The 26,151-nt window shown below is 54.5% G+C and overlaps 1 protein-coding gene across 3 annotated transcripts in view; it reads right to left on the minus strand.

Moving 5' to 3' along the window:
• Positions 1-1,035: 1,035 nt before the first annotated feature.
• LRSAM1 (leucine rich repeat and sterile alpha motif containing 1) overlaps positions 1,036-26,151 on the minus strand; it is a 29,040-nt gene continuing 3,924 nt past the window's right edge. The window contains exons 4-25 of one of the 3 annotated variants that reach the window (XM_065853965.2): positions 24,503-24,547; positions 23,975-24,052; positions 23,279-23,347; positions 22,577-22,661; positions 21,261-21,382; positions 19,160-19,250; positions 18,120-18,250; positions 17,449-17,478; positions 16,323-16,445; positions 16,094-16,233; positions 15,391-15,435; positions 14,300-14,370; positions 13,465-13,564; positions 12,488-12,575; positions 11,690-11,764; positions 10,175-10,255; positions 7,992-8,087; positions 7,327-7,425; positions 6,469-6,600; positions 6,000-6,081; positions 5,576-5,724; positions 1,036-4,597 (exon numbers count right to left, since the gene is read on the minus strand). In XM_065853965.2, the coding sequence (XP_065710037.2) occupies positions 4,472-4,597; positions 5,576-5,724; positions 6,000-6,081; positions 6,469-6,600; positions 7,327-7,425; positions 7,992-8,087; positions 10,175-10,255; positions 11,690-11,764; positions 12,488-12,575; positions 13,465-13,564; positions 14,300-14,370; positions 15,391-15,435; positions 16,094-16,233; positions 16,323-16,445; positions 17,449-17,478; positions 18,120-18,250; positions 19,160-19,250; positions 21,261-21,382; positions 22,577-22,661; positions 23,279-23,347; positions 23,975-24,052; positions 24,503-24,547 (2,058 nt within the window). In that variant the 3' untranslated portion in view covers positions 1,036-4,471. Of the gene's footprint in view, positions 4,598-5,575; positions 5,725-5,999; positions 6,082-6,468; positions 6,601-7,326; positions 7,426-7,991; positions 8,088-10,174; positions 10,256-11,689; positions 11,765-12,487; positions 12,576-13,464; positions 13,565-14,299; positions 14,371-15,390; positions 15,436-16,093; positions 16,234-16,322; positions 16,525-17,448; positions 17,479-18,119; positions 18,251-19,159; positions 19,251-21,260; positions 21,383-22,576; positions 22,662-23,278; positions 23,348-23,974; positions 24,053-24,502; positions 24,548-26,151 lie in introns of those variants that run through there. The other 2 variants (XM_065853966.2, XM_071817306.1) reach the window with 2 other exon arrangements.

The following is a 26,151-nucleotide window of genomic DNA, read 5'->3' on the forward strand; positions in this document are numbered from 1 at the left end:
GTCCCAGCTCAGCTCCGGGCAGGGTTTGGAGTGCGGGAGCTGAGATGGGAAAGTTGTCCCTCTCACAGCAGAACACAGAATCCCAGAATGTGAGGGGTTGGAAGGGCCCTGGAAAGCTCATCCAGTGCAATCCCCCCATGGAGCAGGAACACCCAGCTGAGGTTCCACAGGAAGGGGTCCAGGCGGGTTTGAATGTCTGCAGAGAAGGAGACTCCACAACCTCCCTGGGCAGCCTGGGCCAGGCTCTGACACCCTCACCAGGAAGAAGTTGCTTCTCAAATTTAAGTGGAACCTCCTGTGTTCCAGTTTGCACCCATTGCCCCTTGTCCTGTCACTGGTTGTCACCGAGAAGAGCCTGGCTCCATCCTCCTGACACTGCCCCTTTCCATATTGATCCCCAGGAATGAGTCCCCTCTCAGTCTCCTCTTCTCCAGCTCCAGAGCCCCAGCTCCCTCAGCCTTTCCTCACACGGGAGATGCTCCACTCCCTTCAGCATCTTGGTGGCTGCGCTGGACTCTCTCCAGCAGTTCCCTGTCCTTCTGGAGCTGAGGGGCCACAACTGGACACAATATTCCAGGTGTGGTCTCCCCAGGGCAGAGCAGAGGGGCACGAGAACCTCTCTTGACCTCTCTCATGACCCATTCCCCTCAACCAGCCCTGTAGCACCCAGTTCTTATCTGTCTCAGGACCTAAAATAAACCACGTTTTCCGCTGCATGTGGGTGCAGGACGGGTGAAGCTGGAAAAGCTCTGGGCACCCTGGGGGGACAGGGGAGTGGAGGATTTGGCCCATCCTGAGGAGGGGGCAGGTGCTGGCACAGGGACACCATGGAGGGAGGAACCCTGAGGATGTGTCCAAGGGGCCATGGCTGGGTGCAAATGGGGCCCAACAGCCGCTTCCCCCCGGGGATGGGGGAGGGGAGAACCCCCACACCTGGGCTCTGCTTGTCACCCCTGCCCAGAGTGACAGTGGCACCTTGTTCTCTGCAAAACTGGCCCTGCCGCGGGACCACAGAAAAACAACCGGAGACGGTGCTGGGCCAACGTCCATCTTTAATGTCTCGTGTCCCTGCGGGGCTGTGCCCTTCCCAGCTGCCACATCCCTCTGTGGGCACCGCACGGGGTTCACTTCTCTGGAGAAACGGCTGTTTTAGTTGCTTTTCAACAGTTTCACCCATGGAAAAGCAGTGCAGGACCCTTCCTGTTTCACCACGTCCCAGCCGCCTGTTGCCATCGATGGACTGAAGCGCAGCCGGGAGCATTTTCCAGCCTTCGGGATAGTGACAGCAGGAACGGTGCCCGGCCCCGTGCTGCGGCTCCCGCTGAGCTGCCAGTGTGACAAACACAGCACGAGGAATGCGGTAAACACGGCACGAGCACAGCCAGACCCCAGGGGTGAAGAAAAGCTCTGCAGTGAGTTAATTTTTAAGGAGTCTGATGCTCCGGGGCATTGTCTGCTGGGTCCCGAGTGTCCTGCAGCCCCCACACACCTGGGCTGGACCCTGGGGGTGCTGAGCCCCGGCCTTGACCTCTCCTGCCACCCGAGCCAGGGCTGAGTGTCCGTGGGCTGAGACGTCCCTGAGCTGCCGCTGGGTCCATCCTGGCTGCCCCGGGGGGGACAGGAGCCCCTCACCCCATCCGCACCTACTTGAGGAAGACGAGCAGGAAGAAGGTGGAGACGATGAGGATGAGGATGCCGGCGGCGAAGCCGAGGCGCAGGTTCTCCATGGAGGCAATGGGGGGCTGTGCATCCAGCAGCAGCCCCCGCCGCGGTAGCCCCAGCACAAAGGCACCCGGTGTCTCGGGGCCGTGGCGGAGCCCACATGGGGACACCATCCCGCTCACCGCGAAGATGGGGGCGTGAGCCGCGCACGCCAGCTCCACGGCCATGGAGCGTGCTGAGGCTTGATGGGTGTCTGGGGGGACACCACTGCCTTCCTCCTCCTCCTCCTCCTCCTCCTCCCTGCATGGGGTTCCCAAGGCCGGTGTCGCGCCAGGACCCCCCAGTGCCAGCTCGGGCACCAGCGTCACCATCCTGCAGAAGGGGCAACTGATGAACGCGATGGTGGCGACGTGGCACACCAGCTTGCGCAGGCAGCTCAGGCACAGGGAATGGTGGCAGGGCAGCTGCTGGGGGGCTCTGACCCCCCCGGCCTCCCGGTACGCCTCGTAGCAGATCCCGCACTCCCCACCGGCCTCCAGCGCCACCGCCATGGCTGGGGCCCAGCGCGGCCGAGCGGCTTTTGAAAGCGGGAGGCGGGCGATGGCCGTGGGGGGGACCAGGGGCCGCCCTCCCACTGAACTTCAGCCTGGCCCCAGGGTGCCCGCTGGGCGCTGGGCTGGCGCCGTTCTCCTCCAGTGCCCGAGGAAACGTGCTGCCCCAAATCCTGCTTTTCTTCCCCTTTCCCCTTACAAATCCATTATGTTAATATTTTCCAAGCACAATGTGTGTGTGCTTTATTATGGTTTTTCTCTTTAGGACTAACCCACCAGTGGGGAACAGCAGCCCCCGTGCACCCATTTCATACCAGAGCTGGGACGGATGTGTCACCGGCACAGGGGACGGCCCTGGCCACAACCGGCACAACCGCGCGGTGTTCGGGTCAGCCGGACGGGCAGGGATGTGCCCATGGCACTGGGTGCTTGTGCTGTGCAAAGGGTGGTGCAACCCAGCACAGCCCTGCGCTGTGCACCGGGGAGGGGGCCAAGGGCGAGGATGCTGTTGGTTGGTTGGTTGTTTTTTCCTCTCCCCAGTCTCTGGAAATGCCTGAGCACAGGCTGGGGTGACACAGGGCATCGTTTGGTGGGGACACGCTGGCTGTCCCCAGGTGACGCTCCAGCTCTCGTGGTGTCCCTGTACGTGGCTGAGTGGGGTTGGCCCCGCAGTGACATGGGGCTGTGGTGGCCCTGGGGACGAAGGGCACCCGGTGCTGCTGATGCTCCGGGAAATGCTGGCACTTATTTACGGGCAGGGAGCAGACCTTGCCCGAGCTCCTGTCACCCATTGCCACCCCCAGCACAGCTCAGGGACACGCAGGATGGGACAGAGGGGGCAGTTTGGGGCATGGGGCAGTCGGCAGGACTGGGGGGTCTCCTCCCTCTCCACCCGAGCACCCAGCGAGTCCCCGGCTGGGACCTGCCAGCTCCTACACAAATGCGGCTCAACACAAATTCAAAGGCTGCAGCAGAGGAACATCCCTGGGACCGTCCCCAAAGGGCTCAGCCAGAGACATGCAGACCTGGCCCGGTCCTGCTGCTGTGGCACGTCCCCTTGGCTGGTGGCACATGGCGCTGGGCACCGGCCACCCCACAAGGCCACACGTGTCTCACAGGGTCCCAGCGGCGGGTCTGGGGTCTCCTGCTGCCCAGAAGGCCCCGGCACTGCTCTGCTGTAACCAACACCCTCAGGAGTCCGGGATTGCAAGGTTGACGTTGGAGAGGAGGAGGTGACGCAGGGACTGCTGGGGACACGCTGTCTCTGTCACAGCTCCACAGCCCCAGCTTTTCAGCGTCCCCCCCCCAGCAGGAAAAAGGCAGCAAACACAGACCAGCAGAAACCAGCTGCTTTTTAATCTCTGCTCCCGGGGGCAGGGCTGCGGTGGGACCCGGCTTATCTCTGCATTTTATCCTTCAAGGTCAAGAAACTCAAGATGGGCTGGGATCGTTACTTATTAATGACGATGGAGAACTGCTCGCACGCCAAAGCGCGGCGGCCGTGCAGAGCTGTGCCAGGCGCAGCCCCAGCCCTCCTGCTCTTGGGTGGCAGCAACGCTTTCTGCTCACAACCTGCGGTTTTGGGCCGGGGAATCCCCCTGGGCTCCTCAAGTCCTGGATGTGGGGCTGCTGCAGACTCCCCACAATGAGAGGAGGATGAACTGGGGGTCTGGAGCTCCTCGCTCTGCCCCTGGCCGCAGTGCCCCAGACACACTCCATGGCCGCCAGAGCAGAAGTCCCAAACCTTCGGTACGGTGGAGGTGCAGGGCACCCTGAGCAGCCCAGGGCATCGTGTGCTGCTGCCCACGTCCTCCCATGGACTCACCCACCGCTGGGCACAGAGCTCAGCCACAGCAGGGACCTGCAAGGTCACGGTGGCTTCAGAGGTGACACTAACTGTGTCCCTGCTGAGCAAGGGGCGTTTCTGAAGGAAAATACATTAAATAGAAGGGAGGGGGCACAAGTGCAGCCTGTTCCATCACTCAGTGCTCCCAGGCAAGAGGCTGCTGGGTGGGTGGGAGGAGGCGATGCAGATGAAGGAGGAACCCCAGGCAGAGGCTGAGGAGCCATCAGGGAACGTGGAGCTGTCAGGACTCGTGGGTTCTGCCAACCTGGGGCTGTCACCGGGGCCATGCGTGGGGAGGACAGCGCTGGTCATGCTGTGCAAGCGCCTGTTTAATACTGACACGGAGAGAGAAGAGCCCATCGCCCTGGATGATGGCGGTGATGCCGGGCAGCCTCACCTTCCTCGGCCCAGCCTAGCCACTGCGGAAGATGCGGATGCGCTGAGTGACGTCCTTGCGGCACAGGGGACAAGCGTGCAGCCGCTCGCAGCAGGTCTGGCAGCAGCAGACGTGGCCACAGGGCAGGAAAATCATCTGGGTCTGGGGAGAGAGACAGAGACATGGAGGATGCTGCTGTCCCGTAACACTCAGCCCAGCACCGCCGGCCTCCAGCACAGGAGGAAAGGAGGCTGGAGGAGTTGGGGAGCACCAGGGGTGTCACAGCAGGGGCAGCAGAGCCCTGCACTCCAGCTCCCTCCTCAGGCACAGCCCAGTGCTGTGTGTGCACAAGGGTCTGGCTGTCAGAGACCACAAGTACAATGGGCCAGAGGGAAGGACAAGGGTCAGGCTGGACCAAGCAGCGCTGTGAATGCCTCCCATGGCTGCTCTGTGGACAGACCAGAACAGGAGCTCAACAAAGTCCTGCCCAGACCCACAGGAGCCAGCCCGGCCCAGCTTAAACCAGCCTGAGCCTCAGGAGCTGGAGGGATGAGCATCCATAGAATCATGGAATCACTGAACAGTTTGGGTTGAAGGGACCTTCCCAGCTCCCCCAGTGCCCCCCCTGCCATGAGCAGGGACATCTTCACCAGCTCAGGTTGCTCAGAGCCCCGTCCAGCCTGGCCTGGGATGTCTCCAGGGATGGTTCATCCACCACCTCTCTGGCCAACCTGGGCCAGGCTCTCACCACCCTCAGGGACAACAATTTCTTCCTCGTGTCCAGCCTAAATCTCCTTCCTTTAGTTTAAAGCATCACCCCTTGTACTATCACAGCAGGCGCTGCTCCAAAGTCTGTCCCCATCTTTCCTATCGACCCCTTTTAAGTCCAGAAAGGCCACACTAAGGTCTCCCCAGAGCTTCTCTTCTCCAGTTGAACACCCCAACTCTCTCAGCCTGTCCTCCCAGCAGAGCTGTTCCAGCCTCGGGTCATTCCTGTGGCTCCTCTGGCCCCTCTCCAGCAGCTCCATGTGTGTCCTGTGCTGAGGACCCAGAGCTGGGCACTGCCCAGGGCCAGGCTGGCAACACAGACATGGAGATGTCCTGGTTCTGCCCTCGCTCCAGCATGTGCTGGGATCTCACCTCCTGCTCCATGCAGACAACACACTCCGACTTCTTCTCATCCCACTGCAGTGGTGGAGCCGTCGGCACCGAGGGGCTCGGGGGCTCCTCCATGGGCGCGCTGGGGTCTGGGGCTGCAGGGACCTCAGCGTCCACCGTCCTCAGCAGCTCTGCAAGCACAAGCGAGAGGTCTGAGCACCAGGAGAGCTGCCCAGCTCCCACCCCTGGCACATGTGGGGACGGCTGCAGGCAGATGGGTGCTTAGGGTCCCGATAAATAAGAAAGTCAATGGGACCAGTTGGACAGTGCAGGCTGAGCTCTGTCAGTTCTCCCGGCCCTGCCTCTCCTTTCCCCACTGCCCAAAGGGAGGAATCTGGCCCTGCAGATCTCCCAGGTCAGGGCCCAGGTACCTGCTGCGAGTGTCCCAGAAAAGAACCGGTGGTACCTGGGATGGTCTTGGCCACGGCCACGATCTCCTGAGCTCGGCTGAGGATGGCACGCTGCAGGCCGGCCTGCGCCACGCCGATCTGCGGGGCAAGGGGAGGGCTGTCAGCTCTCGGAGGGGAAACAAGGGGACTTATGTTCCCAAGGGGACACCACAAACTCTTGGCCTCGCTGGCAAGACCCGGCCATGCCATGGGAGTCACCTCCAAGCCAGCTAAGGGAATTTCCCCAGTGCTATATCTGGTACAAAGAGCGTATGAGGGGTGTTGAAAGACAGAGCTCACCCTGCAAGTGCTCTGGGAGAGCTCTCGCCTCCTCAGATGGGGCACAGAGCAGGGCTGGCATCTGTCCCTGCTGGGAGGTGACACACCAGGGCACCAACACCCTGCCAGGCCACGGGCACAGCCATGAGCACCGCCACACTCAGCACAGTCGGTCTCGTCCTGCACCATGTATCTGCTGTCTCGTACCTTTTCCAGGTCACTGGCAGTCATGGTGCTGAGCGCCTGCAAGGATATTCGATGGTGTGCAAACACTGGCACGTACTGTTCAGCCGACAGCTCGATTAAAAGGTTCATCAGCTGCCGCTCCAAGCCCTCCTCCTGCAAAACACAAGGCGAGATCCCAGACTTCGCCCTCGAGAAAAAGCACGGGGACAGGCAGCACGGGGACAGGCAGCACGGGGACAGGCAGCACGGGGACAGGCAGCATGGGCTGGCAGCACACACAGTCCTGCTCTCTGCCCCACTCTGAGCATTTTGCAGCCCTGAAGACACTGAAACTCGAAAGCCCAACAGGTGGAGGAGCTCTGGCCCTCGGTGGTTTATGAGCACAATTCAAAACGCTGGGTTTTGGGCAGAATGAATCAACTATTCTGCAGCTGATGTGACAGGCCCTGCTCTGCAAACTTGAGCCGACACGCAGCACGGACAGAGCTCAGCTCCATCTCTCTGCGCCCGCCCCGTGCGGATCTTAACAGCACAAAATCCCCTGGTCAATACATCAGGGCAGGAACTGGAAGGAGCTGTTGGGGAGCCCCGTGGAGCTGTTGGGGGATTCAGCTGGGACACAAGCCCTGCCAGGAACGTGCTCAGGCTCCTCTGCTGAGAAGTTTGAGGGTGGGATGGCAGCTCCAGCTGGCAGAACACAGCGGCTGGGCAGCCCCAAACCCTCTAAGCCCCTCTCAGAGCACACCAGCTCAGCACAGCCCAGGGTCTGCCCCGATCGTGGGCCTGGGCAGGGGTCCGAGCGCTGCCAGGGCCAGGCAGGGCTGCAGAGCAGAGCCCGGCAGAGCACGGCCATGGTGAAGCATTAACAGCAGCAGTGACCTGGAGTCTTAGGGAGAGCGGCTTCTGGTTCAGCAGGCGCTGGTACTGGATCAGCCAGTAGTTCTCCTGTTTAGTTTCGCTCCTTGCCTCCATTTCCAGCTGAAAAACAAACTCATTCACTCAACAGCCCGAGATAAGGCTGCAAAAGGTATTTAGGGCAGCCAGAGCGGGAGGTGTAGGAGGGGAAACCACCAGCCTGGGCTGGGCAGGGCCAGTGTGAGCACGGCGATGGGCACAGCCATGGTACGATGGGCGTTTCTGGCCTCCTGCAGGTTGATCCCACCCTCAGCCCCACATCCAGTCTGGGGTTGTGCATCCCTCCAGTCACTCTGCCCCAGACACTGGACCTGGTCTCCTGACGCTCAGGAGAGTCCAAGACCACAGGTGGGGACCTTGTGGGACTCTGCTCATCCCCCCACGACTCCCTGTCCCGACAGGGCAGATTGATGATGATGATGGTGCCTCAGGGTGCACCAGGACGGTCACTGAGGCCCCAAAAGCACACATCAGCACTTTCTGACATTAAACTAGTCTCCGGATCTGGACACAACCCCACAGAGGCCTCCTCTGCTCCTCTTCATCCCCGTGCTGACCCACAGACTCTCTCCCTGCAGCCAGCCCACGCGCTTCCTCATCTACAGCACCTAATTAGGGGCCTTCAGTACCAGTATTTGTCGCAGTTCTTCTTCCCTTTGCTTCTTTTCTTTGAGCAGCTGCTGCAGCAGGTAGCCGAGCGCCTGGCGTTGCTCCGTGATCACCCCCTGCAACACAAGGACTCTGGCACCCACATCTCCGTACACCACCGCAGCGACCGCCCTGCCCCGATCCAGCCAAGCACCTACCGTACCCGAACGGTCACAGCAGAGGGGCAGCCCCTGAGCAGCCAGCCCGACTCCTCTCCTGCAGCTGCCACAGCACGCCCCAGCTGCACCCATTTCTTTTGGACCACTATCTGGTGGTGCCAATCCCCAGTGCACCCCGGGCAGCCCCAGACCTGCAGCAGCTCTTCATCACTTCAGTCCACGGCATCGCAAGTGCTCATGGTTCCCCTCCTTAACTGAGAAAGACCATCCGAAACCAGGTCTAGAAGCCTGCAGAGGTGCAGGACAGGTAAGGCAGCGAGCTCCCCGTGCCCTTGGGAAGCTTGTGGTCACTGGGGTGTCACATCAAACACTGCCGGCCACCAGGGCAAGGTCAGGCACTGCTGCAGCCGCAGCGCTGGGAAATGAGGAGAGGTCAAGTGTCTCAGGAGCACCAGACCGTGTGACATCTCTGTGTGGGTCAGCCCCAATTAGCTCGTGCCTGCTGGGAGGATCATTAACTGAGCACAGGCCAGGAGTCATCGCCCAGAAGGGCTGTGGGTGTCCACAGACAAAGGGACAAGGACTCTGCCAGAAGGGTGACCTCCTGAGGTGTGGGGACACCGCACTGATCGGCACCTGCGCCCTACACAGGGACAGGCTCCTCTGTTTAAGCAGGGTCAGAACCGCCCCACGCAGACAAAGCCACCACGAGCCGGTGACCAGAGACGCTTTGCCCTGACGGAGGCAGGAAAGTTCTGCTGTGTCAGGGGCTCCACAGAGGTGAATGGGACAACTAACGACATGTGGGGCCTGCTCCAGACGAGAAACCCAAGCAGCTTCAGCAAACCTGGAGCTGAGCTCTCCCGAAACACCGACACCCTGCTGGGATCGCTTTCTCCCACATTGGCTTTGCAAATGACCTGTGCAAATGCCTCCCTTTCTTGGGGTGCTTCTGGTTCTTCTCGCTTCCCAATGATTTATCAGGCTCATTACTAAAGCACCTGTATATTGGGGAGGAAGCAGCTGTTTGCTGCACAGGACGTATCAAGCACGGCTGCAGAAAAGCTTCTGCCAAAGCCCTTTGCCCGAGCAGGGAACCGTGGGGTGCAGCCTGCCCAGCTCTTACACCCCATTTCCTCATGCCCAGCGGTGCCTGTCCCGTGCTGCCCGCGGGGTGCAGCTGGTGCAGGGCAGAGCTTGGTCTCTGCACCCCCAACAGGCATCGCCCGGGCCCTGTGTCACTCCAGCTGCATCTGCCTGGGGCTCCTTGGTCTTCCCTGCGTGAATTTTGGGCAACAACCCACCATCAGGCCCCGACACCAGGAGGAGCTGCACAATTTAAGGTGGCAAACCCCAAATCTGACACTCGAGGGTGTCCAGCACTGGGCTCAGAGGCAACCCTGTCTCAAGTCAGCGCTCACCAGCCTGCTGGGTGACTTGGCCCTTGGAAACTACGTGATTTGGGGCTCGCTACACAGGTGGCCTAATCTCACAAATAGCACACACAAGAAAAAAACTGATGCAAAGGCATAATAACAAAATTTAAAGCCAAGCTGCTTAAGCCAAACTTGATATTCCTCAATGTGTGACTGCTGATGGAGTCAGCCCATCGGATGGTGGGATGGTGGGGCAGAGCAGGCTCAGAAATGAAGGGGGAGAGCTGACGGTCAGCACTGGCAGGTATTTAAAACCAAAACGCAAGACAGCAATGTAAGGAGACATACGATGCGTGGCAGGCAGGTGGTTCCGGGACACCCAACAACTGGATTGCAAAATCCTTCCCCACCTGGCAAACCTGGCCCTGCCCATCGTGACCAGGGCTGGCTCCTCTGCCCCTGCCCTGGAAATGAACCAAGATGATGAGGAGCAGCAGCAACGTTCCCACGCTACCATGGCAAAGAGGGTTTTGTGGTGCCCTGTGGGTAAGTGCCCTCCTGACTAAGCTTAAAACCATCTGGAAACTGCAAGGAGCAAAAGAAGCAAGTGGAGCTTTTGCGATCCCAGAGCAGAGAGAGGGTGGCGGGGCAGCACAGAGCCCGACGTACCTGCAGCGTCTCTGTGTCCAGTTCTTGTCTCTTTAACTCCAGCTGTGTCAACTGCAATAACTCTGTTTCTATTAATTTAATCTAAACAGAAGATGAAACATTTTTACTGACATTTGAAATGACTGTGATTTATGCTCTTTTAAAATGAGGTCCCTGGGAGGGGTGGCGCTGCAGAGCCACCCAGAAGTTCAGGGAACCTGCTAATGCCCTTCCATGCTACCTGCTCTTAGGGTTGCTCTTGGTCTCTTGCCTGAGGAGCTGTGTCCTCTGCTCTCTGTCTCTCTACTCTGAACACCTTCCGTTTAAGCCTAGAAGGACGTTGCAATCAGGTCCTTCAGCCAAACCTCTCGCGGCCACTCTGGAAGGCAGCAGCTGATTATCCAAGTCCTCCTACACCACGGCTCCCATTGCAGATTAACTGGGGCAGATTAACTGCTTTCTAGATGCTCCAGCAAATCCCATAATGATACATCCTCTTTCAGGTGGGGCAACTGAGACACAGAGAGGTGAAGCGAGCTGCCCAAGATCCCACAGCGAAGCCAAGATGAGAGCCCAGCTCGCCTATCTGCCAGGCCATCTACCACCCCAGGCCACGCTGCTTCTGGGCCAATGCCACGGAATTCCTGCCGACACTCAGGGCTCCGTTCCCTGCCTGCGCAGGCTGCTGGTGGGCTGGGCTGGACTTCAATAGGAAAAATTCCAGCCATGGTATCAAGGAACAAACTCCCTCTGTTTACAGAGCAAGTGCAAGCAAACTGCAGGGCTCTTCTTGATGAATTCAAGCAATGGAGAGGGTTGGACTCATCTCCTGGATCATCCATGCGCAATCCATAGGCTGCTAGCAGAGGTTGGTCACCAAGCACCTCAGTGTATCCCAGCTCTTACATTTATCCACCAACTGCTGACCCGTGGCTTTTCTGCTAGTGCCAGATCAGGAGAGGGAAGGTTCTGGAGCTCCATGTCGGAAACCTGCCACCCATCCTCGTGTGTCAACCACCGCTATTTTCTCCACCAGCTCTCGCTCTCCCCCCCAACTTTAGCATTGCACCTTCTGCAGAATGGAGCTCAGAAAGGCAGGCTAAGAATGGGAAAGAAAAGGTGAACTTATGGCTCAAGTTGCAGTTCTGATGTGCTGGATGGAGAGGCAGTGGAGTCGTGGAAACAGCAGCCCTGCTAAGTACACAGCCTGCAGGAAATCCTAATTGCAATTGTGAATCGCCCCACAGAGCCAATGCAGCTCTGTCCTCTAGTGACCGCTCTCCAGCACTTCATCCACACGAGTGCCGAGGTGATTGAAGCAACGATTTCACTGCTTCTCTGAGTCTAACACCTCCCTCCCATGGAGCTGGGAGACCAACCAACACTTAGTTACAGAGCTCTCAGCAATGGCAGAGCTCTTCATCTCCTCCAGACCCTGCTCTGTGCTCCCAGCGCTCTGATCTCCCTCAGAAGTGTCTCAGTGATTAGCACTATGCACTTAGCAGCTGGTTGCTCTTTCCTCTGTTGCCGACTCACCTGGTTCCTGATCTGCCTGTGCATAAGATCCTTCTTCACCTGGAGAGCTTCGAAGGCAGCTTTCTGCATCTCAATCTAATGGACAGGCAAAATCCCACAGAGTGAGGTTGCTGATGCAGCTGCAGATGGGCGCAGAACCCCCGTTACCTTGCAGTGACTTGAGTACCAGCACCTGAACCGTGCTTACTCTGGGCAGCACTGTCCTGATTACACCACGGCTTTGAACCCTCAGTCCCAAAAGACACAACCCACTTTACAGGCAGACACAGAAGTTACAGTCATGTTCTTCAACCACACATCCTGACCGCTCTGCATGCACCCTGCTGCTCATTTTCAGCAGTGCTGAGCACCCCGGCTGTGCAACAGGGCACAGCTGCCCAGAGCTTCTCAACAATGAGCTGCAGACCCCTCATGTTCAAAATTCAAAGGCTTCAAAAATGCTCCCTGTAGGGAGCTTGTCCCAAGTCACCCAGGGAACCTGCCAAAAGGACAGGACTTCCGTCTCAGAACCCTCCCTATTAATCATCACACCAGTTTTGCTTCTCATGGTCTGTGCTGCTGTCTCTTCTGAAAATTCCATGTCTAGTTAAAAAATAAATACATTTTTCTTTCAACCACCCAAGCCCATTTGTTAGAATACCAGAGATTCTCAAAGTTTAGAACATAGCATTATATAAAATAACATTGGCATGCAGCCCAGCCCTGCGATCCCTCACTCCTGTGCTCCACTCTCAATCCCACTTTGCGTGCAGCTCCTTTCCCTCGATCCTCACACAAGCAGTTTGCTCCCTCGCTTACCTCCTGCAGGATCTGGCTAACGGCTTTGTTCTGATCCAGCTGCTGCCAAGCCAGGATCTGCTGGAACTTCTGGTCCATCTCAGCTAGGCTGCAAGAAAATGGATTTGCCATGGAGTTACTGCTGGGTCTGAGGCTCTTGACACAAACAAGAGGAAAAGCGGACAACGGGGAATCCAGGAATGGAGAAAGTTGTTACAGAACAAGGTTACTGAAGGCTGACATTTAAAACCTCTGTCCCGACAAGCAAAGCAAACCTGCAGCACAGACCAAGCCAGGGCAGAAGCATCGCTGCCCGTATGCGCACAGCTCAATGAGCGGGCAGGGGCCGCTGCTGCCCGGCAAGTGCTCAGGTGGTGAATTTTCATGTCACTGTCCTGTGCTGGGAAGGGAGGGCTCACCAAGGACACCCAGACAATGTGGCCACAGATTGCGGGCACTTGCAGGCAGGACCGTGTGTGCCATCTGTTAGGCTGCTCACAGGAACACGAGGTTGTTTCTGTTCAGTGCCAGATGTTGCCAGATTAAAATGTATTACTTTCTTGTAAATGCAGAGAGCCAGAGTGCTCTCTGTACCTATAGCAATGCAACAAGGCATATGCAAACAGCACAAGACAACCCTGGGAGGCGAGGAAAGGAGTTCTGTGCTAGTTTGACGCAGAACTGGCTGCCAAAACAGGAAGAAGACCAGTCTAATTTCACTCTCCATATTCAGCAGAACATATAAAGTAAAATAAACAGTGTAAAAAAGTGATAGATCATCCAAAGAATTATTAACATGCATTTTCCTTTGGTTAAAGGTGGTTAATTTAATCAAGTTCGACAGTGTCTTCAAATCGCATTGTCCCCTGCTGTGACACAGCTGTCCTGCTGCACGCCAGCGGTGGCACCAGCTGCTGGGTGTGGGGGGGTTACAGCTGGACCGCTGGGAGGACAGGGACCGGACCGCAGCACCGCCAGCCCGACACCTCCCACTGTACCTGGAGCAGGCCTGGTTGACAAGGTCTTGCCGACGGGACTCGTAGGACATTTGGATGAGCTTGTTCTTGTAGCTCTCGGCCAGCATTCGCTGCATGGCAGCTGGGAGACACAAGTGTTGTCAGTCTGCGTCAGGAGCGGTGTCTAGAACAGGCTGCTGCTACCGTCACTTGCCTTCTCATTTCCAACCTGTCCTTGCTTTTTCCATTTCATTCATTTCAGAACAGGCTCATTCAGCTGCGAGAATCAGAGCTATTTATTGGGAAATGAGCTGAGCAAACTCCTCTCTGTCTGTGCTGGCATCCCAGCAGCGCTTGGAGGAGCCCAGTCACTGCCTTCGACCCTGAGCTGGGCTGCAGCCCTGCGAGTAACCTGTCACTGGGTGACAACACACGCACCCTTCCCCTTGCGACCTCAGCAGAGCTGTTCACGGTTCTCATAAGCAGAAAAGGCTCCTTAGCACCATCCTTGTTTCCCATACGCCCCTGTCTCATGAACCTGATCGTTTAACACCTGCTATGTACCTCTGGACCATGAGGCACTTTGTGTGCTTCTATCCACCCTCACAAAGCCCTCCTGTGATGTGCTGTAGCTACACGGGGAGCAAAGCTTCCACCTCAAGGAGAACCAGCAGGGCTGAAGGTGGAAGCAGTGGAGCAGTTATGGAACATGTGCAATGCTCCTCCCCGCAGCTCTGCCCCACTGCACCAAGCAACGCTGCAAAAATGCGTGTGTGTGACAGAGCATCTCCCGTGCGGTTGACACCTACTCAGCACATCTCCAGAGGAACTGGGTCTTTCTTGCACCTTACCATCCCCAAGAGCTGTCTGGACTTACAGGCCACTTCCCTTCTGCGCAGGCGCTCCGTCTCCTCCTGCGTTATCGCCATCAGCTGTTCCATCCTTATTCTGCCGAACAAACAAGACCAGCTCAGCCACTCCTGCGAACCAGCACCATCTCAGTTCTCCTCCACCCACTCAGCTCACAGCCTGGAGGCTGGGCAGATGCACCCTGTCATCTGCCCCGGAAAGCCACATCTTATCAGGGACACAAAAGTCTCAGTGATTTCTTGACAAGGAACCTCTAAGTCTATGGGAGACCACATTAATTTTGCTCCAAGCCATGGGGACAATTGCCTCTCAGACCAGAAAGCTGATCTCTCTGAGAATGGCAACATCTGTGCAACGTGCGTACACTCTCACCGAACACTGTGCCAGTCCCTGGGTTTGTTTTCCTTTCTCCTGAGGCTGGTGAGCACTTCAAAGCTGAGCTAAGTGAGCAGTGCTCAGCCTCCATTCCCATCTCCCCTGACCTCGTGCCATCGCAAACACACACCACGTCCCTTCACAGATCAGGAACTGGCGTGGCTGGAAAACTATAAAATGGGATTATTTTCAGCCAGGTCAGTGTCCCCATCCATTTACTGGTCAGTGTCCCCACCCATTTACAGTGCCACAGCACAACCAGTTGGCTGAAGAGACGGGCAGCACACAGGGACAGGAGAGGAGGGGACAAGCACTTTTGGTGGCAAAGCCAGGTCAGAGTGTGGGCTGAATGGTAGTGTTGCTTTCAATGCATTCCTCCAGCCTCTACACATCACTGAAACACCTTCATCAACGCCTCCCTTTCCAACAGATGTCGGATTTCTGTTGGTCCTTGATAGTGGGAATACAGGGTTTTGTTCCCAAATTCCTTAGTTGGGATGATTCAGAGATCAAAAACAGGTAAAATCACCATCTCATTGGGTTTGGAAGACTGGGTAGGACCAGGAACACCTGCTCCAGTGTCCTGCCTCCCACAGTCACCAGAACCAGCTGCAGGTATGAGATGAACCTCATGACATGAGGTGGATTCAGACTGGTGGCTCTGAAGGGAAGGTCCCAGCTTCCTGCCCCTTTTCTAGAACAGTTTCTTTCAGGGAGACTCACCTCTCATTCTCCAGGGATTTCAGAATCTCTGCACTTTGTTTTTGCCTAAAAAAAAAGATAAAACGAGTTTTTCACCAAGCTGAGCCGGACATCCTACTCCCCCAAAGGCCAGAAAATGACTTTGCTTCTCATGCCCAGAAGAGCAGCTTTAATCAGGCTGGTAACCCCGGCTCAGCGCCAGAGCAGCAGGAGAAACACAGAATGTCACAGAGCGTCATAGCATCATTTTGGTTGAAAGAGAACCTTAAGATTATCGAGTTCAACCATTGCCTAACTCTGGCACTGCCCCATGTCCTGAGAACCTCATGTCCGTCTGTCCAACCCTCCAGGGATGGTGACTCCAGCACTGCCCTGGGCAGCCTGTTCCAATGCCCCACAGCCCTTCGGGGAAGAATTTTTTCCTAATATCCGACCAAGGCAGTGGTACCTTCAAATACTTCAAATATGCACCTTCCATGAGGAATTCCCATTTTTTCCACAGCACTGCAAAGCTCCAGCGGCACACACATGTGTGAAACAACTTTTTAAAGTGTCAAATTCCACTTCCTTTAAATGGGACTTCAGCAGTTCAACAGCAGAGGCACCACCTACAGACATGGATCCTGACCGGTTCCGTACACTCAGAAAATGCAAAACGAACCGCTCAGAATGGGATAAAAATAACACGAGCCCCCAAGGGACAGAGATGACAGGTAGACCCTACCTCTGGTTGTCCTCCAGCAGCCTCTGGACGCGGCTGGCGATCCCTTGCTCCGCTTGCTTCAGCTGCTGCAGCAGCTTCAGGCGCTCTTGCTCCAAATAGCGCTGGTGCTTCGTCAGACCCTCCTCCAGCCTCAGCTGGTCCTGGGCCCAAGCAAGAGAGAACCAAAGGAGAACGCGGTCGGTTTAGGAAAGGCCGCGTCTCGTGCGGGGCCTGCCCAGAGGAGACCGACCTCCCTCACTGTCTGCAGGATCTCCTCCTTCTGACTGTTGGTCTGCTGAACGAGCAGAGCGTGTTCCCTCTGCCCCATGTCCAGGCGTCGCTCAAATTCCAGCTTCTCCTGCATTTTTTTTTCCTGAGAGGAGCAAGAAGGAAGACGAACACCAGGAATCAGGAGACTGATGGCTCCGATCCTTCCCAAGCAAGAATAAATTCTGGCAAAAACATAAAGCAAGGCACAGTAACCTCCTCAACTACAAGAAAGCAAACCAAAGGGCAAACAGAAGGCTTGATGAGCATGGAAATACTTTCTCCTTAGGAACCCAAAAATCGTGAAGCAGAAGCTGCTGCTGTCTTTATGAAAGTCTCCAAACTCCCCACAACTCATTTCAAAGTCATGAAGCCAAAGTCCATGGGCATCAACCCATACAACTAAAACAGCCAATACAAACACCCAAAGGAAAGCCAAAAATTAAGGTTGTGCTCAATTCCAGAGGGCAAGGGGATTCCCTTGGCTGGAGACAACAGAGTGAAGGCAGCAGCCGGCTACGAGCAGCCCTGGGAAGGGGAAAGGTGAACTGCACAAGAGCCTCGGATTATTTCAAAGAAGCCTTGCATGGGGAAAGAGACAAAGAGCAGTGAAATAAAAAGAACAGCAAACTGGAAATGCTGTCGGGTGAGGGGAATGGAGGACAGAAACCAGGAATGCCAGGAGGGAGCAGGAACGGTGGCACCATGAGCCAAGGGGACATGGTCGGAGTCACGGAGGGGCTGGAGTTTGGGGCAGGACGTGCCGATCAGCTCACACACTTCTGCCCGGCTCGTCTGAAACACAAACTGAGCTCCCACCGCAGAGAGGCACGAAAAAGCCTCCGGGTGTGAAACACAGACTGATTGAAAGGGGAACTGCTCGCTCAGGAGAGACGGCCGCTCGCGGGCTGTGTGTGTCAGACCGGGCTCACACCGATTCCCCACGCTCCCTCTTCTGCAGTGAGGAGTGAGCAGCTCGGGGGGGTTTCTGCAAGAACACAGTTCTCTAAACATTCACTTCTGGCTGAGAAATTGCATAAAGGGAGGGAAAAAAAGAAAAGAAGTGGAGCTATTCTGCAGACAAAGCAGGTACAGGCGTTCATCCTTACCTTTCTCTTCTCATAATCCAAGAACTTGTTCTGAAAAATAAGCAATATGAGCAGACATTTACTCCCAGGAGCAATCTTTTGTAGATATTACTAGCCCACATGATATCTTCCCCTAACTGAGTAAAGACATCAACCAAAACTACAAGAAGACTACCATAGCCACAAAGTCCAGGCATTCATGCCTCTCCAGGGTCAAAGAAATTTAGTCTGTACTTGATAAACAGCACAAGAATCAGCACAGCTTATCCTAATTACATGCCCAGCCTCACCGTTCCCAGGTAGGGCTGGACATGCTGAGCACTCAGCTGGGAATCCCAAGGTTCTGCAGTTTGCTGCCCCCCCAAAAACCGCATGTGTCACCATGCTGCACGTACTGTGCCACATTGTCACCCCCCTTGACTGCACCATGGCTTTCAAGGACACAGACAGTTCTTTACGGTGTGTGTTCCAGGAGTCATCACCGTAACACCTTCCCCAGCTCTCGGGGAGGAGATGAGTTCATGGTTCTGTGCCTCGCTCAGGGCACTGATGCTGTCTTGATCCCAAAAGACACATCTCATGGTGGGGAAGGTGATGAGGGACGATGCGGCAAATGCCGTGAGATCCATTGATGGAGCAGAGTGACAAATCCCAAGCCCTCCTGTGCAACTTCACACGCACTGGCGCCTCACCTGCCACTCGCTCTCCTGCTCCAAGTACTTCTGCACGGCCCTGTCCACCCCATCCACGGATGTTCCTCCTCCGTCACCCTCCAGCGCGGGCAGCAGGTACTGCGAGGGCGGGTAGTACTCAATCCCACACTCTGGAAGGTGCCAGACACAAAACGAGAACATTTGGCGTTTAAAGGCACCCCTGGCAGCATTGCCAAGGGCTGGCTGGTGTGAGACTGCTTCCAACTGCGCTCCCTCTTTCCACACACAGACAAGCGTCCAAAAGATCTTCGTCAGCTCAGGCTTAATGAGGAGAAGCTCTGAGAGGAGATGGTGCCACCCCATCCCCACCAGGACGCCGATGGAAGCTGACCTGAGCACGGAAACGCTTCCTTCGCAGGCACAGGCGCCGTGACTCTGCGGGGCTGCAGACGGTTCTGCCCACACCAAAATAAGTTCTGACTGTCCTTTCATTTCAGGGATTCACCCAATGTCTGGCGAGGCACCTCCCCTGTGTAAAACCTCTACTAAGCCTGTGTTAAACACAGACTTTACAAACTCACAGTATGTTATTTTGTCCTCTGAGTTTTCCAACTGGTTTCATCTTTCTCCTAACAACCCATCAGTCTGCAGGCCCCAGGTCTTTTCTCATAGGAAATGAGGACTGAAGGGACCTCAAGTGACTACTGAATCTATCTCATAATCTGGGCAAAGCTTAATCCTCCCACCAGCAAAAATAAACCCAGAAAACGAAACCACAGGGAGATGCAATGACTTCTTACAGTCACTCGGCCTCTGACCCAGCTATTCTGATGTTTTAACAAAACCATGATGAATTTCGGCGTGACAGCAGCAGCAAGTCCCGACGACTCCTGGTTTGCTGTTTGCAGCAAAGTTAACAACTCAGTGACTGCCCTGCGACGTGCGCATCAGGAACCACCCCAAGCAGAGTCAACCCGATGTTTGCCCATTGTAAAAGCAATCTTAGAACACAGCACCGCACACAGTGCACAGCACCGTCCCCGAGCTCTCAACACCGAACACAGACCCCCCTTGCTCACCTTTGCAGAGGAACTGCTGAATGGCCTCTGTACCCGCACTGCAGATATCAGCCGACGGGTAGGTCATGGAGGAGGCGTCCAGGGTCAGCGTCTCCAAGAGGGAACACAGAGCTCCAGGTTATTCTGACAGCCCAGAGCCCGACTGCGGTTATCCCTGCAGCTCCCCAAAATGTCACTTATGGAGCAATAACTGCACGTTACCCTAAATCCTGACATAAACATGAGGTTGTATTGAATTTCTGCTGGGTGTTTGACACCTCTCAGAGGTGACCCCGCTGTCCCCTATTTGGGAGCTTCTGAGCTGGCCCTTCAGCAGCACATTCCCCTCATGCAGACGGGTCTAATCTGTGTTTAGGTACAACAGGGTACAGCCTTCTCAACTACACACATATTCTATGACATTTCAGTGTGCTGGAGCCCTTAAGCGTGAGGCACGGAAGGGTTGGTGACCAAGGGGCACAGAGAGGAGCACCATGAAGAAGGAGTGGAAGGACCACTCGCTGTGGCCACCAAAAGGACCTGACGTGGCCTCCTGTAGAGAAGGACTCAGCAGGAAGGCCTAGAAAAGAACCACTTTATCAAGCACAGGGGAGCAAGCGGCACAGATCCTGCATCTCAGAGCCTGCCCACAAGTGAAGTGAAGCCTCATGTTGTGTGTTGGAGACAGGAGAGCGTTTTTCCACATCCTCCATGCTGGTGTCTGAGTCAGCCCTGTTGTCTGACACTTGCACCATTTAGTACTGACAAGTCTGGCAGCCAGAAGGTAACACACCCATAAAAATCTGATTTTCGAACGTGCTCTCCAGAGAGTCAGAAACCCACGGGGTTTGGCAATGAGTCAGAGATCTGTCACAGCAAAAACCTCATCGGAAATATCCCATCTGCTCATTTAGAATCAGCCTGGGTGGAAAGTGGCTGAGTCAACCTGAGCCCGCAGGCACGGTCTGCGCTCTCAAAGAGACAGAAAACCTGACAGACCCTGGCAGAAAACACCTAGATCCCCACGGATCACTTCTTTCATGATTAAACCACAACAAAAAGTGAGCAGAAAGGAGCAAAGTGAGAAGGTGGATACAAAAGCTCTATTGGACACCATGAACCACACTTGGCCTTGTTACAATCCCCCACAGTGGGTCCTGCCCAAATGCTAAAAATCGACTTTTTGTGCTAAATTTAGTATTGTATTGAGCAAGTAGGAACAGAAAGAGCCTGTAACAAAATAAACATGCTGTGACAGGGAGAGACACATGGCTGACCTCATTAATGTTTATAAATATATAAGTTGGGGAATGACCTATTAGAGAGCAGCATAGGGGAAAGGGACCTGGGGGTCCCGGGGACAGCAGGGTGACCATGAGCCAGCACTGGGCCCTTGTGGCCAGGAAGCCAATGGTACCTGGGGTGGGTTAGAAGGGGGTGGTCAGTAGGTCAGAGAGGTTCTCCTGCTCCTCTGCTCTGCCCTGGGGAGACCACACCTGGAATATTGTGTCCAGTTGTGGCCCCTCAGTTCCAGAAGGACAGGGAACTGCTGGAGAGAGTCCAGCGCAGCCACCAAGATGCTGAAGGGAGTGGAGCATCTCCCGTGTGAGGAAAGGCTGAGGGAGCTGGGGCTCTGGAGCTGGAGAAGAGGAGACTGAGGGGGGACTCATTCCTGGGGATCAATATGGAAAAGGGGAGTGTCAGGAGGATGGAGCCAGGCTCTGCTGGGTGACAACCAGTGACAGGACAAGGGGCAATGTGTGCAAACTGGGACACAGGAGGTTCCACTTAAATTTGAGAAGAAACTTCTTCCTGGTGAGGGTGGCAGAGCCTGGCCCAGGCTGCCCAGGGAGGTTGTGGAGTCTCCTTCTCTGCAGACATTCAAACCCGCCTGGACCCCTTCCTGTGGAACCTCAGCTGGGTGTTCCTGCTCCATGGGGGGATTGCACTGGATGAGCTTTACAGGTCCCTTCAACCCCTGACATTCTGGGATTCTGTGATATCAGAAAGAAGGTGAACTCCTGGTCTGAGCGATGAGGTTGCTGTGCTGCCCTGTGCTGATCTTTTAAGGTCCCTTCCAATCCCTAACACTGTGTGATGCTGGGATTCTGTGTGTGTGTACCTCCAGCGTGCGGATGTGCGCCAGCACCCGCGGCAGCTCCTGGAGCGCGTTCTCACTGAGATCCAGGGTGCGCAGACTCCGCAAGCCGCTCACGGTAGCAGGCAGCTCCTTCAGCTTGTTCCCTAGAGAGACAGAAAAGCCGTTCAGCACCACGTAACCTTTCCAGAACAGGACCCAGCAACCTCATCCGCTGGAACACCAAACCATAATCAGACGTATGACTCATTTTCTATACTCTACTGCAGGAACGGGGTTGTTGTGGGTCACACCACGACTCCAAAGGTAAATGGGGATCAATATCTACTTGCACACAGCCACATCCAGCTGGTTCCTCATGCCAAAATGACCTTCTCAACCCAGGCCACTACTGCAGCCTGCTCTTTATTGGGGGAATATCTGTAACATGGAGCCTTCTTCCCTTTGGTGTAAGTACCAGAGATGGGAGAAAGGGGACAAGAGTGGGACTGCACATCTAGGGGTCAGAGACCGGGTGCTGCAGACATACAGCAATGAACTGAGCTGCACTTCTAAACTGCTCACCCTCCATTTCCATCCCTGTTTCAGCAGCAGCTCCCTGTAACAAAGTCTCCTTTTCTCCCAAATCTATGGCATCACATATGTGAAAAGTCTTGAAAAGAGGTAGGGTTGTGACCTGTGCGTTAGGGTCGTGCAAACCTGGCGGGGATACACAGACTCAAAGGACAGAGCTCTGGGTGTTGGTGGACTTGATCGTAATTCAGTTTATCCGGGCTGAGCGCTCTGCTTGCTTTACTGAACTGCTTCTGCCAAAGACCTACTATTTTCCTTACGTTTCAATCTGCACAGACAGATTTCTTAGGTTGGTCTAAATAATTACCCAGAGGGGGACAAACTGTGGCCTGGGACTGTTCTTGCAGGGCACACATAGCGCTCCCAGCTCCACCGGGGTCTCTGCTCCCTCCGGCCCCCTCGGCAGCCCTGGCCGCAGGATCGGGGCACTCGGGGCTCCGAAACGCCACCCACGGGCAGGCACACAGCTGAGCTTCCAGCTCTTGAGCTGGGGCACGGTGACCCAAACCCCTCCTTTGAGAAAAGGCAACCGGATGAATGAAAACATCCCAGGGTCAAGTCTGGCCCATTTTCTGCTTAGATGATTTCTCCTGCCTTGCCAACTATTTGAATTTAAATCTTTCTTGTGTTCTTTCTCAGCATTCATGGTGTAACCTTGGTTGTCTTGGTTGAAAGGAGTAATGCAGGAGTAATTACTAACGCAGGTCAACACAACCCAGACAATAAATAGTGCTTTGCCCAGAGCACCGACAAGAACCGTGCCATACCTTTGACATTGAGCATCTGGAGCTGGGCAAGGTCTCCTATAGATTGTGGAAGACATTTTAAAAGATTCCTTTCAAGGTTTAGGACCTAAGGTATTAACAGAAAAGATATTCAAGATACTCTTTATACAGGTCTCAGGTTTTCTACACATCTATGCTGTTGGGACAACTTTCAGGCCCAGAAGGACAACTCGAAATTGGGTTTAGACAATACTTCTGTTCACAACCAGCAGAAGGTGCAGGACCTAGAAGCAGTGTCCCCCCAAAGGCAGTGCTCCCCACCCCGGCTCCCACCCGGGAGCAGTGACCGAACCCAAAGCTGTCCCCGAGCAGAGGGACCATCACTGTGCACCACAACACGCTGCGCGGAGCTCCCAGTGTAACCACATCAGGGAAAACGGTAAAACTTGAATATCCGGGGAGATCTACGGGACTGGAAGCTTGGCAGTGTGAGCCATTTGGGCTGGCAGCCCTTGCGCTAAGCTGGGCCTGTATAATTCAGCATGCCCGCTCTTCTGCTCTTCTCCTGCTCTCCCTCTCCTAAAAGCCAGTTCAACAGCCACAGCCAAGTCAGGTCGATCTGACAATACGAGCACCATCATTTAAGTTGTGGTTAATTATAAAATAAACAGCGCTAACGCCATACTCTTGCTGTCCTGTAACATGCCCTTTACAGACACTTGGGATGCAGCTGAAATCTGTTACCTGAAGAGACGTCAGCTGGCCAATATCAGCAGGGAGCGATGCCAGCTGGTTGTTGTGCACATCTAGAACCTGAAAGAGTAGATGATTTAATCAAATAACATTGGGAAAAGACGTCATGGTGCAAGAATGAAAGGTCACGAATTATCTAGCAATGAAAATCACTTCTCTTCCAATGGGGCTTTGAGAAGCAGCTGAAGTTTTCAAGGAGATACGGGCACTTAATTCCTGTATGTCTTTTGAAAACCAAAGCCTCTATACATAGAATCATAGAATGTCCTGAGTTGGAATCAGGATTCACAAGGATCATTGAGTCCAACTCCTGTTCCTGCACAGGACAACCCCAAAATTCACACCATGTCTCTGAGGGTGATGTCCAAACGCTTCTTAAACCCTGTCAGGCCCCGTTCACATTCAAACGGCCCAGCAGTGCAGAAGAGAGATGGATCCAACCACAACACTCAGCCCTGACCAAGCACCACCACAGGGGTACGTGTGAGGGACGTGTGGGATTGTAAAGAGGATAAACTGGACTGATTATGGTTTTACACAAACCCAGGGAAGGCCGGTTCAACACCCCGTTACTGATTCTTGGCGAACACAGTCAGACAGAAGGGATTTATTTGGACAAGTGTGTTCTAATGCAGCTCGAATGCAAGGAAAATAGTCTGTGGATTCACTGTTAAGAACCACAATTACCTTCACGGTTATGAGACTCAGAAGGCTGCAGGACTTTGGAACTAAAGACGTCAGATTATTTGTGTGAATAATGAGCACCTGAGGAGGAAAAATGCCATGGAAACATCAACACAAGAGATGCTGCTGTGTAGAACAAGCATATTTGTTAAGATTTAATTGCAGAGGCTGTATGAGAGCTTAATATCTTATTCAGCATCATATGAAATATTAAAATAATAAACGGATTTTCATAGAAGGTCAAACATTTAACTTGAGATCTAAACAAGAGCCTAGTTTCTTACATGAGAAACAGCATTGGACACGCTAAGATCAAATCATCTCATCTCCATGACAGAAGTTGCTCTAAAGCGCACAGACAGCACTAGTCCTACCCAAATTGCCCTCTGCGCAGCCTTGTACAAGTAACCAAATCCATTACAAGCAAATTTCTTCTGCAGCAACACATAAACAACCACATACAGTCATTCCAAACCCAACAATAATACTCAAGCTAATGGAATCATCTCATAATTTCTGACTGCAACTCACCTTTTTTTGCAAGACTTTACAAGTTGCAAAGACCCCATAAGGAACCTAAAAACAATTAAAAAACAGTCGTGTCAGACTTCTCAAGATCCTTTGTAAGCACTTCTGTGGTATTCACCTGTAAAGCGTGAATAATTAACTTTAATGAAAATGCAAGTGATACTTAAGATTACTGGCCCGTGGTTTTGGCCCAGGATGCCAGTACTGCCCAGTTAGCTTCCAGTTACACTGCTTGTGATGGCTCTCCAGAACACAACGGTGTCATGCACAGAACAGAACAGACTGAGGTTTAGGCAGAAGTCCCAGTCTTGCCCGATTTAATATTCAATATATTGAGTCATCATATATAATACGATGACTCAAGAGTTCAGACTTATTCTCATTTAGTCATCATACAAATGTACTCTGTGGTTCTGCAACCCTGGCAGACGCTGCAGTGGGCTAAGAAAGGTGAGAACACGCGGGACCGAGCGTCCCCGCACGTGCCAGGGGGTCAGAACGGGGCAGCTCTGTGCTGGATGCAGCTCTGAGCACCACGACCTGCTCTGCAGCGTGGAACCAGCACCGGCCAAGCTGCTAATTTTAAAACCAAACTGACAGCTCACTTTATTTATTGAAGCTACCAAAGCTAAAAAGAAGACAAGCACGACAGATTTATGGTACCGATCCAAAAGGAGATGCTGGGGATCTGAGCGCAGCTGCAGCTGTGAGTGGAGCTGGCTCTGTGCGCATCCCCCGTCTGCCACCCTTCCACCCAGACAGCTCACACACCGTCCCGCACAGCTCACGAACATACACACAAGACTCTGTTGGCTTCTGATCTTGGAAAAAACATCCCGAAGTCTCAGCAAAGCCACTTCCCGCTGCACAGCGGACACCTGTCCTTTTTGGGCTGGTCCCAAAGCTCTCCCCAAAGAGCAGTGCAGTATCTATTAGCACTTTTGGCAAAGGCGGCCTGTGGCAAAAGGTTACCCGGGTACCAACGTGTTTGAGAAACGGGGAACAATGAATAAAAACTGGAAGTGAAATAGAAATGGGCTTCTGCTTAACGGGATGGCCTGGCTGCCGGAATGAGAGGCTGTGTCTCCTCTGCAAGCCTGGCAATCTGTCACCCCAGTTCCTTTCGACCTTAGTTGGCTGCCGTAAAAGAAGCCAAGCTGGGAGTGAGATTTCCATCCTTAACCAGCTGCCTGGAACCAGGGATTTTCACTCATAGAGAAGAATAACCGCAGGCGGCAGACTTTGTAGCTCTAGGATTAGAAACAATGAGCCTTTGGCAAATAAATTCCCTTACGACTAGCAAAATTAGGCCACGAGGGCCCAAACTAGGGTCCTACCAAGGTACTGGTGGAGGGTATGAGACCAATCTGCCCTTCCCATCTTGTCAAACGAGAAAGGATTCTCAGGACAGAAATGTTGTTGAAGTATCACATAGGACAGGCAATCTCCCACAAAAAAAAAGGGGAAAGAAGCCCCCACCTGAAAGCCAGAGTTGAGCAGACATCGGAAAAGGTGGATAAACAACGAGGCGGAGGTAACAAAGCCATTTCTGTCTCAGGGCTCACAGACGTGATACCAGATCTGACAGTCAGTAACAAGCAGCAGACAGAGGAATCAGACCCGTGAGTTAATACCGGCTGTTGTACAGGACC

Source organism: Patagioenas fasciata, chromosome 20 (genome assembly GCF_037038585.1).
Source record: "Patagioenas fasciata isolate bPatFas1 chromosome 20, bPatFas1.hap1, whole genome shotgun sequence".
Taxonomy (NCBI): Eukaryota; Metazoa; Chordata; class Aves; order Columbiformes; family Columbidae; genus Patagioenas; species Patagioenas fasciata.